At 46.9% G+C, this 14452-nt stretch overlaps 1 protein-coding gene across 1 annotated transcript in view; it reads left to right on the forward strand.

The window, feature by feature from the left end:
* RSAD2 (radical S-adenosyl methionine domain containing 2) overlaps window positions 1–14452 on the forward strand; it is a 32927-nt gene that overhangs the window by 4938 nt on the left and 13537 nt on the right. The window contains exons 2-4 of the mRNA XM_033937551.1: window positions 5911–6072; window positions 10506–10735; window positions 13709–13858. Of these exons, the coding sequence (XP_033793442.1) occupies window positions 5911–6072; window positions 10506–10735; window positions 13709–13858 (542 nt within the window). The remainder of the gene's footprint in view (window positions 1–5910; window positions 6073–10505; window positions 10736–13708; window positions 13859–14452) is intronic.

The raw sequence follows: 14452 nt of genomic DNA on the forward strand, positions 1-14452 counted from the left end.
AAATAATATTGAAAAAGACTGTATTGGGGCCAGTCCAGTGCTCCTGATGGTTCTGAGTACGTATGTTAGGGACAGGAAATTAATACACAAATTTTGCCACTAACAGCCTGTTTTATATGCAAAAAAAAAAAAAAAATCCTTTTATAAAACTGTGCGACATCATGTGCATGCGCAACAACAAAAATGAGTGTGATCCAAAAAGATATTTATCCCTCGCTCAGTTTAATTTTTAGTGAGAAGAAAAGACTTCAGGGCCGAGCCCCTTAGTAAACATCAAATACGTGGACCGCTGCCAAGCTGTTAGCTGTCACCAGTCAGAAAAACCTCCACACTTTTTCTCATTAACATTCCAATGAAAAAAAACCCATCAAAATATATAAGTATGGCAGCAATCATAAGGGAAAAACTACAGCACTTAGCTGAAATGGCAAGATGCTCAAAGGAGCTGTCCTTCACTACTTTCACCACTAACCGTATTTGATGTTTTATAAGGGACTCAGCCCTGGAGTCTTTTCTTCCCACTGAAAATGAAACCGAGTTAGAGATAAATATTTGTTGGCTTAACACCAGTATCTCTCAAACTTTTTTTTAGCTTCGGCACACTAAGGGCTCCTTTTACTAAGGTTAATGCGCGCTAAATGCCAAGGCACCCATTATATTCTATGGCCACCTTAGATTTAGCGCGCCTTAGGGCTCCTTTCACTAAGGTGCGCTAGCGTTTTTAGCGCATGCAGGAAATTACCGCGCACCACACTGCACGCTTTGTGGCTAGAACTAACGCCAGCTCAATGCTAGTCTCAGGGCGCTGGTCTTTGACCAGAGGGCTGCCGCGTGAGCGGACTGCTAGGCATGATGGACCACTGGTCTGACCCAGCAGCGGCAATTCTTATGATATGTCTTGCTTCATACGAGGACATAGGCCATAGAAGTCTGTCCAGCATGGGCTACACTGCCCAACTGCTGTAGCTGCCGTCAAATTAAACTTGCATGTGTCATATATATGGCGCTTACTTTCACTATGGATGTGCATGTGGGATAGTGGGGTGGTGCAAGCAAGCATATGCATGAATTATAAAATGCTATAATTTATGCACATTCTTTCTATATGTAGGTATGGTATTCTATGAGTGTTGGAGCAGCATCAGAGCATTTAGCACTCCAGGCTGTAGTAGAAACCTCTATTGCGGTTTAGTAAAAGGGGGGTTCAATTGACAAAATCCCCTTAATAGCTTCAATAATTGAAAAAAAAAAAAATTAATTGTGCGATAGGCACCCACCCAATTTTATAAAAGGTAAGTGCCGATCGCAAGTGCCTAACGCCTAATTGGGTGTTTTTATGGATGGTGTGTGGCTTAAGTGCTGTTAAGCACGATTCTCCAAACACTAAGGTGCGTTAGGGCCTTAACGCGCGGAATAGCGCACGCTAAAATGTCACGCGTGCTAGCCGCTACCGCCTCCTCTTGGGCAGGCGGTAGTTTTTCGGCTAGCACGCGCTAATCCAGTGCGTGCACTAAAAACGCTAGCACACCTTTGTAAAAGGAGCCCTAAGCTACCTGAAATATAGGCCTTTAAAATACCGGCCTACATTTCCAGCACAATTCTGTAAATGGCGCCTAAGCATGATTATGTATTTTCAACAATTGCAATCACTGCTGTTCACAGCACTGCAGACTAGAGGTCTGCACGGGAACGGGGATCCCGCGGGTCCCGCGGGTTCCCCCCTTGGCCCACGGGACTCCCACGGGGATGCCCCCCTGACCCACGGGACTCCCACGGGGACGCCCCCTGGCCCATGGGACTCCCACGGGGATGAAAACAGCCTACCTAAATTCTGGCGATGCAGGCATGCAGCTTACAAGTCTGGCGTCGCGGCGGGAAATAGCCATGCTGAGCAGGGAGCTCAGCACGTACACAGATGAAAGTCTTGCTTGCTGATTGGTCCGGCTTTCATCTGTGTACATGCTGAGCTCACTGCTCAGCATGGCTATTTCCCGACGCGGGCATTAGGCTGTTTTTGTCATTTCGGGTGGGGGGTGGCAGCGGCAGCGGCAGCCTGAAAAAGAAATCATCCTGGCCGGGGTCGGTGTCATGCTCCGGAGCTTCTACAGCCTTCCTATCTCCCTCTCCCTTCTACCTGCTTCCGGCCACATCCCCTGCTCCGCGGCTCTCTTCGGCAACTCAGCAGCAGTGATCGACACAAGCTTCTGACGTCAGGGCCTACTCTCTGCGAGTCCCGCTTGTTTCAACTTCCTTTTTCCACAAAGGCGAGACTCGTAGAGGGAAGGCCTCGATGTCGGCAGCTTGTCTTGATCACCGCTGCTGATGAGTTGCTGAAGAGAGCCGCGGAGCAGGGGGGTGTTGCCAGGTGCAGGTAGAAGGGAGAGGGCCAGATGCAGGACTCGTGGGTGAGGGAGGAGAAGAGAGAGAGAAAGAGAGAGGGGAGGGAAACAAAAGGAAATATTTCATGCTGGGCCGGAGTGGAGGGAGGGTGGAAAGATTCTGGCTACAGGGTGCAGTAACAAAGGAAAAGGGGGGGAAAGCTGAAAATGGAGATAGTGACACAAAGAAGAGAAAGGGTAAGCAGGACCTACTGAATAAGGATAGAGATACAGAGGGGACATGAAGAGGAGGTGAAATAGAGACATAGAAGTAATGCTGAAAAAGTGTGTGTGTGTGTGGGGGGGAGATAAAGACATTGAAAGGGCAAATGGTGAATATGGGGTAAAGACAAGGACAGAGACAAATGAAGATTCTGAAAAAGTGGTGAGATAGGGATATAGGTAAGATGGACACAAAGAAGGGTGATGCTGGAAAATAGGTGGAATGGTAATTCTGACAGACACAGAAGGGAAATGCTGGATCAAGGAGAGATGGGGCTCAGGCTGGATGAAATGAGGAGAAATGCCTTGTTGGCCCGGAACTTCCTCTCCTACGTCAGAATTGACGTCAGGGAGCGGAATGCTGGTCAGCGCGACGCTTCTGCAGGGAAAGCTTGGGACAGCGGTGGCTTGGGGACTATTCCCCGATGGCGGTGGCAGCAAACCGAGTGGCTTGGGGGAGGGCACGGAGAAAAAAAGAAAGGGGGCAGACAGAGAGACAGAAAGAAGGGGGAACAGGGAGACAGAAAGAAAAGTTGGGGGAGAGAATGAAACATACAGGAGGCTGAAAGAAAGGAAGAAAGATTGGATGCACAGTCAGAAGAAGAAAGTGCAACCAGAGACTCATGAAATCACCAAACAGCAAAGATAGGAAAAATGATTTTATTTTCAATTTAGTGATCAAATGTGTCTGTTTTGAGAATTTATATCTGCTGTCTATATTTTGCACTATGGCTCCCTTTTACTAAACCGCAATATCGTTTTTTAGTGCAGGGAGCCTATGAGCATTGAGAGCAGCGCGAGGCATTCAGCGTAACTCCCTGTGCTAAAACCTACTATTGTGGTTTAGTAAAAAGGGAGGGGGTGTATTTGTCTATTTTTGTATTTTGTTACTGAGGTGACATTGCATAGAGTCATCTGCCTTGGGAAATGTATATGGCAGATATCTTTGTTTTGTGTTCAAAAGAAAAGGAAATGCATTTCTGGTTTTATTTCTACAGTGTTGAAGTACTTGTTGGCCCTTGCTGTGACTGGTGGGGATCCCCAAGCACCGCCAGCAGTGGACCTCCTCTAGAGATGGTCAGAACTCCCCTCCACCAAGCGCAGCAGTCGCTGGCAGCATCCATGAGCCACTGAGGTGCCAGCATCTGTGACTCAGGGACGCTACTGCTGCCTGCCAAGCTTGGCAAAAGGGACCCCAGGCCAACTGCAAAGGAAGTCCTCAGCTGACAGTTTGTGGGTTCTCATCAGCTGAGTATTTATATTTTATATTTACATTAGAGGTTCTGGTAAAAACCCATTTACAAAGTATGTATTCTTCCCAATTAATATTTCCAAATTAATAAAGTCTCTTTGCTTATTTGTAAATGGGTCTCTACCAGAGCCTTTAATTCAGTAGCATAATTAAATAAAATAACTATTTCTGAAGTTTATAGGGAAGGATGGTGACGGAGGGGATTCCTCGCGGGGATGGGTGGGGACGGAGGGGATTCCTCGCGGGGACGGGTGGGGACGGAGGGGATTCCTCGCGGGGACGGGTGGGGACGGAGGTGATTCCTCACGGGGACGGGTGGGGACGGAGGGATTCCTCACGGGGACGGATGGGGACGGGTGGGATTTTGGCGGGGACGGGTGGGATTTCTGTCCCCGCGCAACTCTCTACTGCAGACTTGTGGCCAGCATTCTATTTGGTTTTACCTTTTGCAAATACAAATTGTCTTTGGAGTCCAAGGCTTTTTTCCACAATTGCCAAAGTCAGTTTTAGTATATCTTGGATCTCCGAGGAAGGCGTGTTTAGCCGAAACACGGCCCGTGTCGGGTCCTTTTAAGATATATGTGGATTTAGTCTGCATCATCATTACTGCTTTTAACAAAATTTTTTGAATAAATTATATCCAAAGGTCCGAGAACATTGTGTTTCCACAGTTTTGTGTGTTTGGACTTGTTTTTCTTCTCCTATGGAAATTCGGGTTTCCTCGTTTTTGTTTGTTCTTCAACATATCACATACAAAGTAACGATTTTCAATGGTGCTCATAACTTTTTTTCTGAGCATCACTAAAAATCATTACCTTAAATGCAATATGTTGAACACCAGGGAATGCAATTGTTGAACATACATAGGGGTCCTTTTACAAAGGCGTGGTAGCGGTTTAACGCGCGGAATACCGCGCATTAAACCACCTGCCGCGCTAGTACCTAACGCCTCCATTGACGAGGCGTTAGGTTTTAGGCTGCTGCGGGGGTTAGCGCGTGATGAAATGTCCGACGCACTAACCCCCGTAGCGCGCCTTGATAAAAGGATCCCATAGTATCACATTTTCCTTGGTGATACCTTTTGTTGTAAATTACCCCATATTGTGTTGGGCGGCCTAAGCATAATTGACATGTGGCTTGTGCCATTTTTCTAGGCGCCGATTTAGACACCTTTATAGAATCCAGGCCACAGTGACACTGAGGGCTCCTTTTACTAAGGTGCGCTAGGGTTTTAATACATGCACAAAATTACCATGCGTTAAACCGCGCAGTACGCTTCTAGAATAATGCCAGCTCAATGTTGGCGTTAAGGTCTAGTGCGCGCAATTCCGCGCGTTAAGGCCCTAACACACCTTAGTAAAAGGAGCCCTGAATGTACAAAAAAGGTTAAGGCCCAAGTTCTGTAACCAGCGCCTAAAGTTAGACGCCTGTTTCACAGGTGCCCAACTAGATAGGTGCCTATTTAAATTGAATAACAAGCTCAATTAGGCTTTTTAATCGGCACTGATTGAAACATAGGCACCTAGCAAGAAAGTGCGATTCTGTAACAAGGCGCCTCTATAAATTTAGGTGGCTTTCAAAAAAATAGGCGCTATGTTAGGTGTGGGCGTGGATACGTGTTAGGCACCTTCTTACAGAATCACTGCTCTTAAGCGTGCTTAAGGGCTCGCATGGGCGCCTAACTTTTAGTTGTGCCTAGATCTGGCCTATTTAATGGGCGCCTCCAAAATAGGTGCCGCTCAGCGTGATTCACTAAACAGCACCCCATTTTACTTGAATTGCGCTGAACAGTGCCTATATCGGTGCCTAACTTTTGGGGCGCTTCTTATAGAATTTGCCCTTAAGTGCCAGTTTGTTTGCTAGCTAGTTAGATCCCTTGAACAGTGACCCTCCTGAGTTTAACAGCACATTTGTCCATAAAGGTGGGCAAAGGTATGGTGGGCATAGGTATGGTGGGCAAAGGTATGGTGGGCAAAGGAAATGGGGGGGGGGGGGTTTCAACTATAGTCTTCGAGGTTTATCACTTCATAAGCTTAACAGTGCTTTACTTTCCTGCAGGCATGGAAAAAATCAATTTTTCTGGAGGAGAACCCTTTCTGCATATGAGGGGAGAATTTGTTGGAAAATTAGTTCAGTTCTGCAAAGAGGAGCTAGCGCTGCCAAGCGTCAGCATTGTGAGCAATGGGAGCAGAATCACTGAAAAGTGGTTCCAACTATATGGTGAGACTGGCATCTAATATAGGTCCCCTTTTATCAAGCCGCGTTAGGATTTTTTTTATCACCAGCCACCGCGGTAAAAGCGCCGATGCTTATAGAATTCCTATGAGCGTCGGAGCTTTCGCCGCAGCAGCTGGTGATTTAAAAAAAAAAAAAAAATCCTATTGAGACTTGATAAAAGGGGGCCCCAGCTAGAGAGAGTCATGATGAGCATAAGACACCATTTATTGTAATGTTTTTACATTTTACTCCTTGGTTTTCTCACATTGTTTAACTTCGCCTAGGTGGCACATCTCAGAGAGTTGTATTTGGTGCCACCTTGTGGCAAGTACGGGTTCAATCATGTCATCATCCACCCCCTTAAGACATGAGTGTGCTGCCTTGCAACTGTTTGCAAAGTGTTCTTATATAATGCACATCTACAGTTAGGCACACCCACTTATTCTAAGTCTCTGTCTGGTATAAATTTGCATGCCAAATTCAACAGATGCATGCCTAAATGACTATATTCTTTTTTTCCCCAAAATATTTTATTAATTTATGATAAATAATCAAAATATACAAATAATCAATAAAAATATACAAATATACAGCAGTTAACTATAACATGAAATCAACTAGTTGCTTATATCACAAATGATATACATAAAATGATGTTGACTATAAGGCCATACAACTAGAGGGGCATAATCGAAAGAAACGTCTAAGTCTGTTTTTACCTAAGTCGCAAGTCATCCAAAGTCAGACACAGCTTAGGACACATTTTTGAAAAATACGCCCAGAATATATTTTTTTTCAAAAATTGTCTAACTATACGACCAGCTGTCTGATCATCCAAGCTGCTAAATTGTCCATCTTTATACCACATTTTCATCCAAATATTTGTCCAAGTCAAAAACGCCAAGAATAAGCCCTGTTGGATGTGGAAGGGGTCAGCAAAGTGATGGACTGGATACCCAGATATGGCACCTGAATAGTGGGGTACCTTACAGGGCACTGCTGTGAACTTCACAAAAAGGGTGCCCCATAAACATCTCTCTACAGCTCTTATAGGTCATGGTGAGCCCCCCAAAACGTACTATACCAGGGGTGCCCAATACGTCGATTGCAATCGACCGGTAGATTAGGAAGGCAACGCGAGTCGATCACGGGGCCCATCCCAGGATCCGTGATAGACTCGTGTTGCCGTCCCAATCTACCGGGCCGATCAGCCTTCCTCTCCTTGACGTCCCCCTCCGCCGCCCCAAGCTCTCCCTGCATAAGCATCGAACCGACCAGCATTCCTCTCCTCAGCGTCAATTCTGATGTCGGAGAGGAAGTTCTAGGCCAGCCAGTCAGAATTGACGTCAGGGAGTGGAATGCTGGTCAGCATGATGCTTCTGCAGGGAGAGCTTGGGGCAGCGGAGGCTTGGCCTGTTCCCCGATGGCGGCGGCAAACCTAGTGGCTTGATGAAGGGTAGGGAGAAAGAAAGAAAGGGGGCAGGCAGGGAGACAGAAAGAAGGGGGGCAGGGAGACAAAGAAAGAAGGGAAACAGAAAGAAAGGGGGCATGGAGAGAGAGAAATAAAGAAAGGGAGACAGAAAGAAAGAAGGGGGAGAGAGAAAGAAAGAAAAAGTTTGGGGAGAGAATGAAGTCTGGAGGAGAGGAAGTATACAGGAGGCTGAAAGAAGGGAAGAAATATTGGAAGCACAGTCAGAAGAAGAAAGTGCAACCAGAGACTCATGAAATCACCAGACAAAAAAAGGTAGGAAAAATTATTTTATTGTCAATTTAGTGATCAAAATGTGTCCGTTTTGAGAATTTATATCTGCTGTCTATATTTTGCACTATGGCTCCCTTTTACTAAACCGCAATTGCAGTTTTTAGTGCAGGGAGCCTGTGAGTGGCGAGAGCAGGGCAGGGCATTCAGCGCAGCTCCCTGAGCTAAAAACTGCTATCACGGTTTAGTAAAAAGGGAGGGGGCATATTTGTCTATTTTTGTATGGTTGTTACTGAGGTGACATTGCATAGAGTCATCTGCCTTGACCTCTTTGAAAAAAACCCCGGAATATGAATGATAATTAACATTTTCTCTGCTTTTCAGTGTTTTTTAAAAAAATTTTATTGTTGGTAGATCATTTTGACTTGGTCATTTTAAAAGTAGCTCACAAACCCAAAAAGTGTGGTCACCCCTGTACTATACCCACCTGTCTACAACCCCAATAGCCCTTATGGCTGCAGGAACCACTTATATGGCAGTACAAAAGGGTGTTTGGTTATTTTGGGGAGTGCACATATTTCACCATGAATGCAGTGATTACAGTGGCTTATGGGCCTGGGTCCTCCTCTCCATGGGTCCCTAACCCACCCCCAAGATGACTTAAGCCGCCTCTGTGCAGCTCTACTAGGCTTTCCTATGACAGGCTGCCAGATGCTGATGTTCTGGAGGCAGATATTTAAAGTTGTGATTACGATTTTTATGGGGGGGGTCAGTGATCACTGGGGTAGTGTGTGGGGGTCTGTACTATGTGTTTGCAGTGCTTAGCTGGTCACTTTATATAGGTTTTTGTGACAGACCATGTTTTAAATGGCCTAAGTCACAACGTCCAAATTCCATCTAGGCTGTGTTGTAAAACTTTTGGTTATACATTCAGTACGACTAAGTCTAGCACGGCCCATGTCCCGCCCAAATCCCGCCCTTGACACTCCTTCTGAAACTCCCTGTTTAGCTCTGGTCGTTCAGCGGCACTGGGAAGGCCTAAGTCGTTTGTAAACATGTCCAAAACCCCTTTTAATTATCGGCACTTGGACGTCTTTCATTTATGATCATTCAAGTGCCGACTTAGGCCGGTTTTGGGATGTTTTTCTCTTTCAATTATGAGCCCCCTAGTGTCTCATGTCCAGTACATTTTACTATGGCTGATAGTATGCATGAAGAGTTCCCAACAAGCTTCAAAGAATATCTATATTCTGAAAGTTGAACATACAGATGTTGGCCCCACCCATGCTCCTCCCCCTGTGAACACGCCCTTGTTTATATGCATATACAGTATGTTATAGAATACTGTATGTGGTATATAAATTTTTTAATAAATAAATAAATAAGTACTACTATAATTTCTACATATAATTTGCACCTAACTTTAGGAAAACGGGGTTGAACCCTTTTGAATATCAAGCCCTATATGCCAATTATGCAGTAAGGGCTGGATTCAGTAAATGGCACCCAAAGTTAGATCAAAAGAAAGCAAAACTGGATACAAGGTTCTTGATGTCAAAGTTTATTATGAAATCCTTCACAAATGTTCCAAATGGTGAAGTTAATATCAAATAAATCAAATTATGTGTCTCCAGTTAAAACCTATGCTGGTAGCAGAAATGCTCAATGGCTTAACTCCTTATCAATACTGGACTTCAATTCCAAAGAAGTACAGTGCTCCCCCGGTCATTCGCAGTCAGCAATTCGCGGTCCCAGTCATTCGCGGTATTTTCCTACCGTGAATGACCGGGCAGGAGAGGGCAGCCGGAGAGGCAGGAGAGGGCAGCCGGACATGCAGCTCCTGATTGGTGAGGCCTGACTTTAGTGCAGGAAGAGGCAGTCGAAGCATACCGCGAGTGATTTCCTTCACTCACCGGTGCTCCGGCTGCTCTCTCCTGCCTCTCTGGCTGCCCTCTCCTGTCTCCCCTGCTAAGAACTGTATTCGTGGTTTTTCAAGATTCACGGGGGTTCCTGGAATGGAACCCCCGTGAATATTGGGGGAGTACTGTATAGCTAAACAGGGGAAAAACGCCTCAGAAGCTGCAGGGCAAACGTTGCTCTGGAGCTATGAAGGGGAGCTTAAATTGCTCTTTAACTCCCCTCCAGCATTGGCGAAACAACCCCTTAGTTATACTATGTAAGATAGTTCAAAAACAAAAACAAGCAGCACTTATCTTTGCCTTAACGTGGCTACAGCTTCCTCACTGAATCAATAAAAGCTGACGATGGCCAACGTTTCATGATCTGCTGATCATTTCTTCAGGGCTCTGTTGAGGAAAGCACACAGACTTGAGAAAACAAAAATCTTTATTTGTTAACTATCTTTTTTGCTAACATTCACAAACTTGCCATGCCTTAAGTGTTAGCAACGCTTAGAGTCTGCGGGGTAAGGCATAAAATGGCGCCCCAGCGTCTTTTAAAATAATGCACTGAGATCCAGCCACGTCATCACCAACTTGTGACCTGCTCACTCGGATCAAATTTCATTAAAGAACCAGTGTTAAAAAGCTGGTTCAGCTGCACTCCAAGCAAAACTGAAAAAGATCAAATTTTAAAGTTCATGAAAATAGATGTGTTAAGAAAAAATTCATGAAATTAATGGAATTACCACCTATCTATTCCGAGATGGTAATGGTTATTTAAATGTGTGAATATGGAAGCTAAGGTAAACAGAATTTTATGTGCTTTTCTCTTATAGGGAAGCATCTGGATATTCTTGCTGTTTCCTGTGACAGCTTCGACGAGAATGTCAATGTTCTAATTGGTCGAGGGCAAGGAAAGAAGAGTCACATTGAAAGTCTACAAAGACTGAGGAAGTGGTGCAGAGATTATGGTGTAGCATTCAAATTAAATTCTGTAATTAACAGGTTTAATGTTGGTGAAAATATGAATGAGCAGATAAAGGCAATCAATCCTGTCCGTTGGAAGGTAGGTAAAAAATCAGTTTGATTCACTTTTGTTTTCTGAAAATTATACAGTGGTGCCTCACACAACGAACTTAATTGGTTCCAGGAGCAAGTTTGTTATGCGAAACGTTCGTTATGTGAAACGCGTTTTCCCATAAGAATACATGTAAAAAAAAATAATTCGTTCTGCAGCATAAAATATGCTAAGATGACATAAAAAAAGATAAATTTTTGGTTATTATTTTTATTTAGATACATCTAAAAACATAATTGTTTTTTAAAACAACACACATTTTTTAAATTTAAAGACAGACTAAGTAGAGTCTAATTTTACAGTGAGAGAGGGCAGAGTCTCAGCGGCAAAAACTGGGACTTAACTGTTCATTTTTTTTTTTTTCTACCGTGTTTCCCCGATGATAAGGCAGGGCCATCAAATAAGACAGCCCCCCCTTTTTAGAAAAAAATGTAAAATAAGGCACCCCCCCCGCAAATAAGCCACCCACCGATACCTGCGCTTACCCGAATCGGGTGGTACGGTGGGTGACTCCGTGTGGTCCCTGGCACCCCGACACGATCGGGGCAAGAGGGAGCTCAAGCCCTCTTGCCCCCCCGACTCCCCGACACGATCGGGGCAAGAGGGAGCCCAAGCCCTCTTGCCCCCCGACTCCCCGACACGATCGGGGCAAGAGGGAGCCCAAGCCCTCTTGCCCCCCCGACTCCCCGACACGATCGGGGCAAGAGGGAGCCCAAGCCCTCTTGCCCCCCGACTCCCCGACACGATCGGGGCAAGAGGGAGCCCAAGCCCTCTTGCCCCCCCGACTCCCCGACACGATCGGGGCAAGAGGGAGCCCAAGCCCTCTTGCCCCGCCGATTCCCCAACTCCCCGACAATATCGGGCCAGGAGGGAGCCCAAGTCCTCCTGGCCACGGCGACCCCCTAACCCCACCCTGCACTACATTACGGGCAGGAGGGATCCCAGGCCCTCCTGCCCTCGACGCAAACCCCCCCTCCCCCCAACGACCGTCCCCCCCAAGAACCTCCGACCGCCCCCCCAGCCGACCCGCGACCCCCCTGGCCGACCCCCACGACACCCCCAACCCCCTTCCCCGTACCTTTCTGTAGTTGGCCGGACAGACGGGAGCCAAACCCGCCTGTCCGGCAGGCAGCCAACGACGGAATGAGGCCGGATTGGCCCATCCGTCCCAAAGCTCCGCCTACTGGTGGGGCCTAAGGCGCCTGGGCCAATCAGAATAGGCCCGGGAGCCTTAGGTCCCTCCTGGGGGCAGGGCCTGAGGCACATGGTCGGGTTGGGCCCATGTGCCTCAGGCCCCGCCCCCAGGAGGGACCTAAGGCTCCCGGGCCTATTCTGATTGGCCCAGGCGCCTTAGGCCCCACCAGTAGGCGGAGCTTTGGGACGGATGGGCCAATCCGGCCTCATTCCGTCGTTGGCTGCCTGCCGGACAGGCGGGTTTGGCTCCCGTCTGTCCGGCCAACTACAGAAAGGTACGGGGAAGGGGGTTGGGGGTGTCGTGGGGGTCGGCCAGGGGGGTCGCGGGTCGGCTGGGGGGCGGTCGGAGGTTCTTGGGGGGGGCGGTCGTTGGGGGGAGGGGGGGTTTGCGTCGAGGGCAGGAGGGCCTGGGATCCCTCCTGCCCGTAATGTAGTGCAGGGTGGGGTTAGGGGGTCGCCGTGGCCAGGAGGACTTGGGCTCCCTCCTAGCCCGATATTGTCGGGGAGTTGGGGAATCGGCGGGGCAAGAGGGCTTGGGCTCCCTCTTGCCCCGATCGTGTCGGGGAGTCGGGGGGGCAAGAGGGCTTGAGCTCCCTCTTGCCCCGATCGTGTCGGGGAGTCGGGGGGGCAAGAGGGCTTGGGCTCCCTCTTGCCCCGATCGTGTCGGGGAGTCGGGGGGGCAAGAGGGCTTGGGCTCCCTCTTGCCCCGATCGTGTCGGGGAGTCGGGGGGGCAAGAGGGCTTGAGCTCCCTCTTGCCCCGATCGTGTCGGGGAGTCGGGGGGGGCAAGAGGGAGCCAGGCGGAGAGAGGGCAGTTAAGGATGCAGCTCGGGCGACTTCGTTGTGTGAAACGAAGTTCGTTGTACGAATCAAGACATAAAGTTCGTTGTGCGCAGCGTTCGCTGTGCGAGGTGTCCGTTATGCGAGGCACCACTGTATAATGACTTTCCATGCATTGTCTTGAAGGATACAGTGGAATAAATATTCAGCAGGCTTTTATAAGTATTTTCAGTTCAAGTTAAGCATTCAAGTTTGAATGGTAGAAACAGATCGGAGAAGGTTACCATGCCGCTGTACCAGGTCATGGTACGCCCCCACCTGGAATACTACATCCAGCACTGGTCGCCATACATGAAGAAGGACACAGTACTACCCGAAAGGGTCCAGAGAAGAGTGACTAAAATGGTTAAGGAGCTGGAGGAGTTGACGTACAGTGAGAGATTAGAGAAACTGGGCCTCTTCTCTCTTGAAAAGAGGAGACTGAAAGGGGACATGATCGAAACATTCAAGATAATGAAAGGAATAGACTTAGTAAATAAAAACAGGTTGTTCACTCTCTCTAGAGAGAACGAGAGGGCTCTCTCTAAAGTTAAAAGGGGCTAGATTCCGAACAAACGTAAGGAAGTTCTTCTTCACCCAGAGAGTGGTAGAAAGTTGGAACACTCTTCTGTAGGTTGTTATAGGGGAAAACACCCTCCACGGATTCAAGACAAAGTTGGATAAGTTACTGCTGAACCAGAATGTACACAGGTAAGGCTAGTCTCAGTTAGGGCACTGGTCTTTGACCTAAGGGCCGCCGCAGGAGTGGACTGCTAGGCACGATGGACCACTGGTCTGACCCAGAAGCGGCAATTGTTATGTTCTTAAATATATTATGTGCTTTAAGCAGAAGAACAAATTAAATAGTTTCATTGCTGCATGTGCGAGGGGTGCAAGTTAGAATCTATTTTGCTATCCCACTTGAAATTGTTCACTCATATTTTTTTAGGTATTCCAGTGCCTAATCATCAAAGGTGAGAATTCAGGAGAAGAAGCTCTGAGACAAGCCGAAAGGTTTATTATTAGTGATGAAGAGTTCAACCTGTTCCTTGAACGCCACAAAAGGATTTCATGTTTGGTACCTGAGTCTAATCAGAAGGTACTGTATAAATAAGAACATCAACACCAAGGGCTCCTTTTACGAAGGTGCGCTAGCGTTTTTAGTGCACGCAGGAAATTACTGCATGCTATGCTTCTAGAACAAATGCCAGCTCAATGCAATGCAGCACGAGCGTTAAAGCCCTAGCGCACCTTCGTAAAAGGAGCCCTAATACTTATATAAACTGTCTGCATATTTGTATTTCTGCCATTTCTTCAAATATAACTGCATTACTCTGTCTTTCTTTTTCTTATCATGCAGTCAAATGTTTAAGAAAATATGAAAATGTAACTCTCTCAGGTTACCTATTGTCATCTATAAATTAGTCCCCTTTGGACAGTAGTGCTGAAAGTATTCTGATAGTACTATCTTGGGCTGCAACCTTCATTATTGTTCATCTTTTTCTTCCTATGTCATTCATTTAAACATCCTTAATTTTAATTGAATTTACTACTCCTATTTATCACTTCTATAGCGCTGAAAGGCATACGCAGAGCTGTACTTATGACATTTAATAGACAGTCCCTGTTCAGAAGAGCTTACAATCTAATATGGACAGACAGACATGACATATAGGGTTGGGGATGTAGTACC

Source organism: Geotrypetes seraphini, chromosome 3 (genome assembly GCF_902459505.1).
Source record: "Geotrypetes seraphini chromosome 3, aGeoSer1.1, whole genome shotgun sequence".
In the NCBI taxonomy this organism is placed as follows: domain Eukaryota; kingdom Metazoa; phylum Chordata; class Amphibia; order Gymnophiona; family Dermophiidae; genus Geotrypetes; species Geotrypetes seraphini.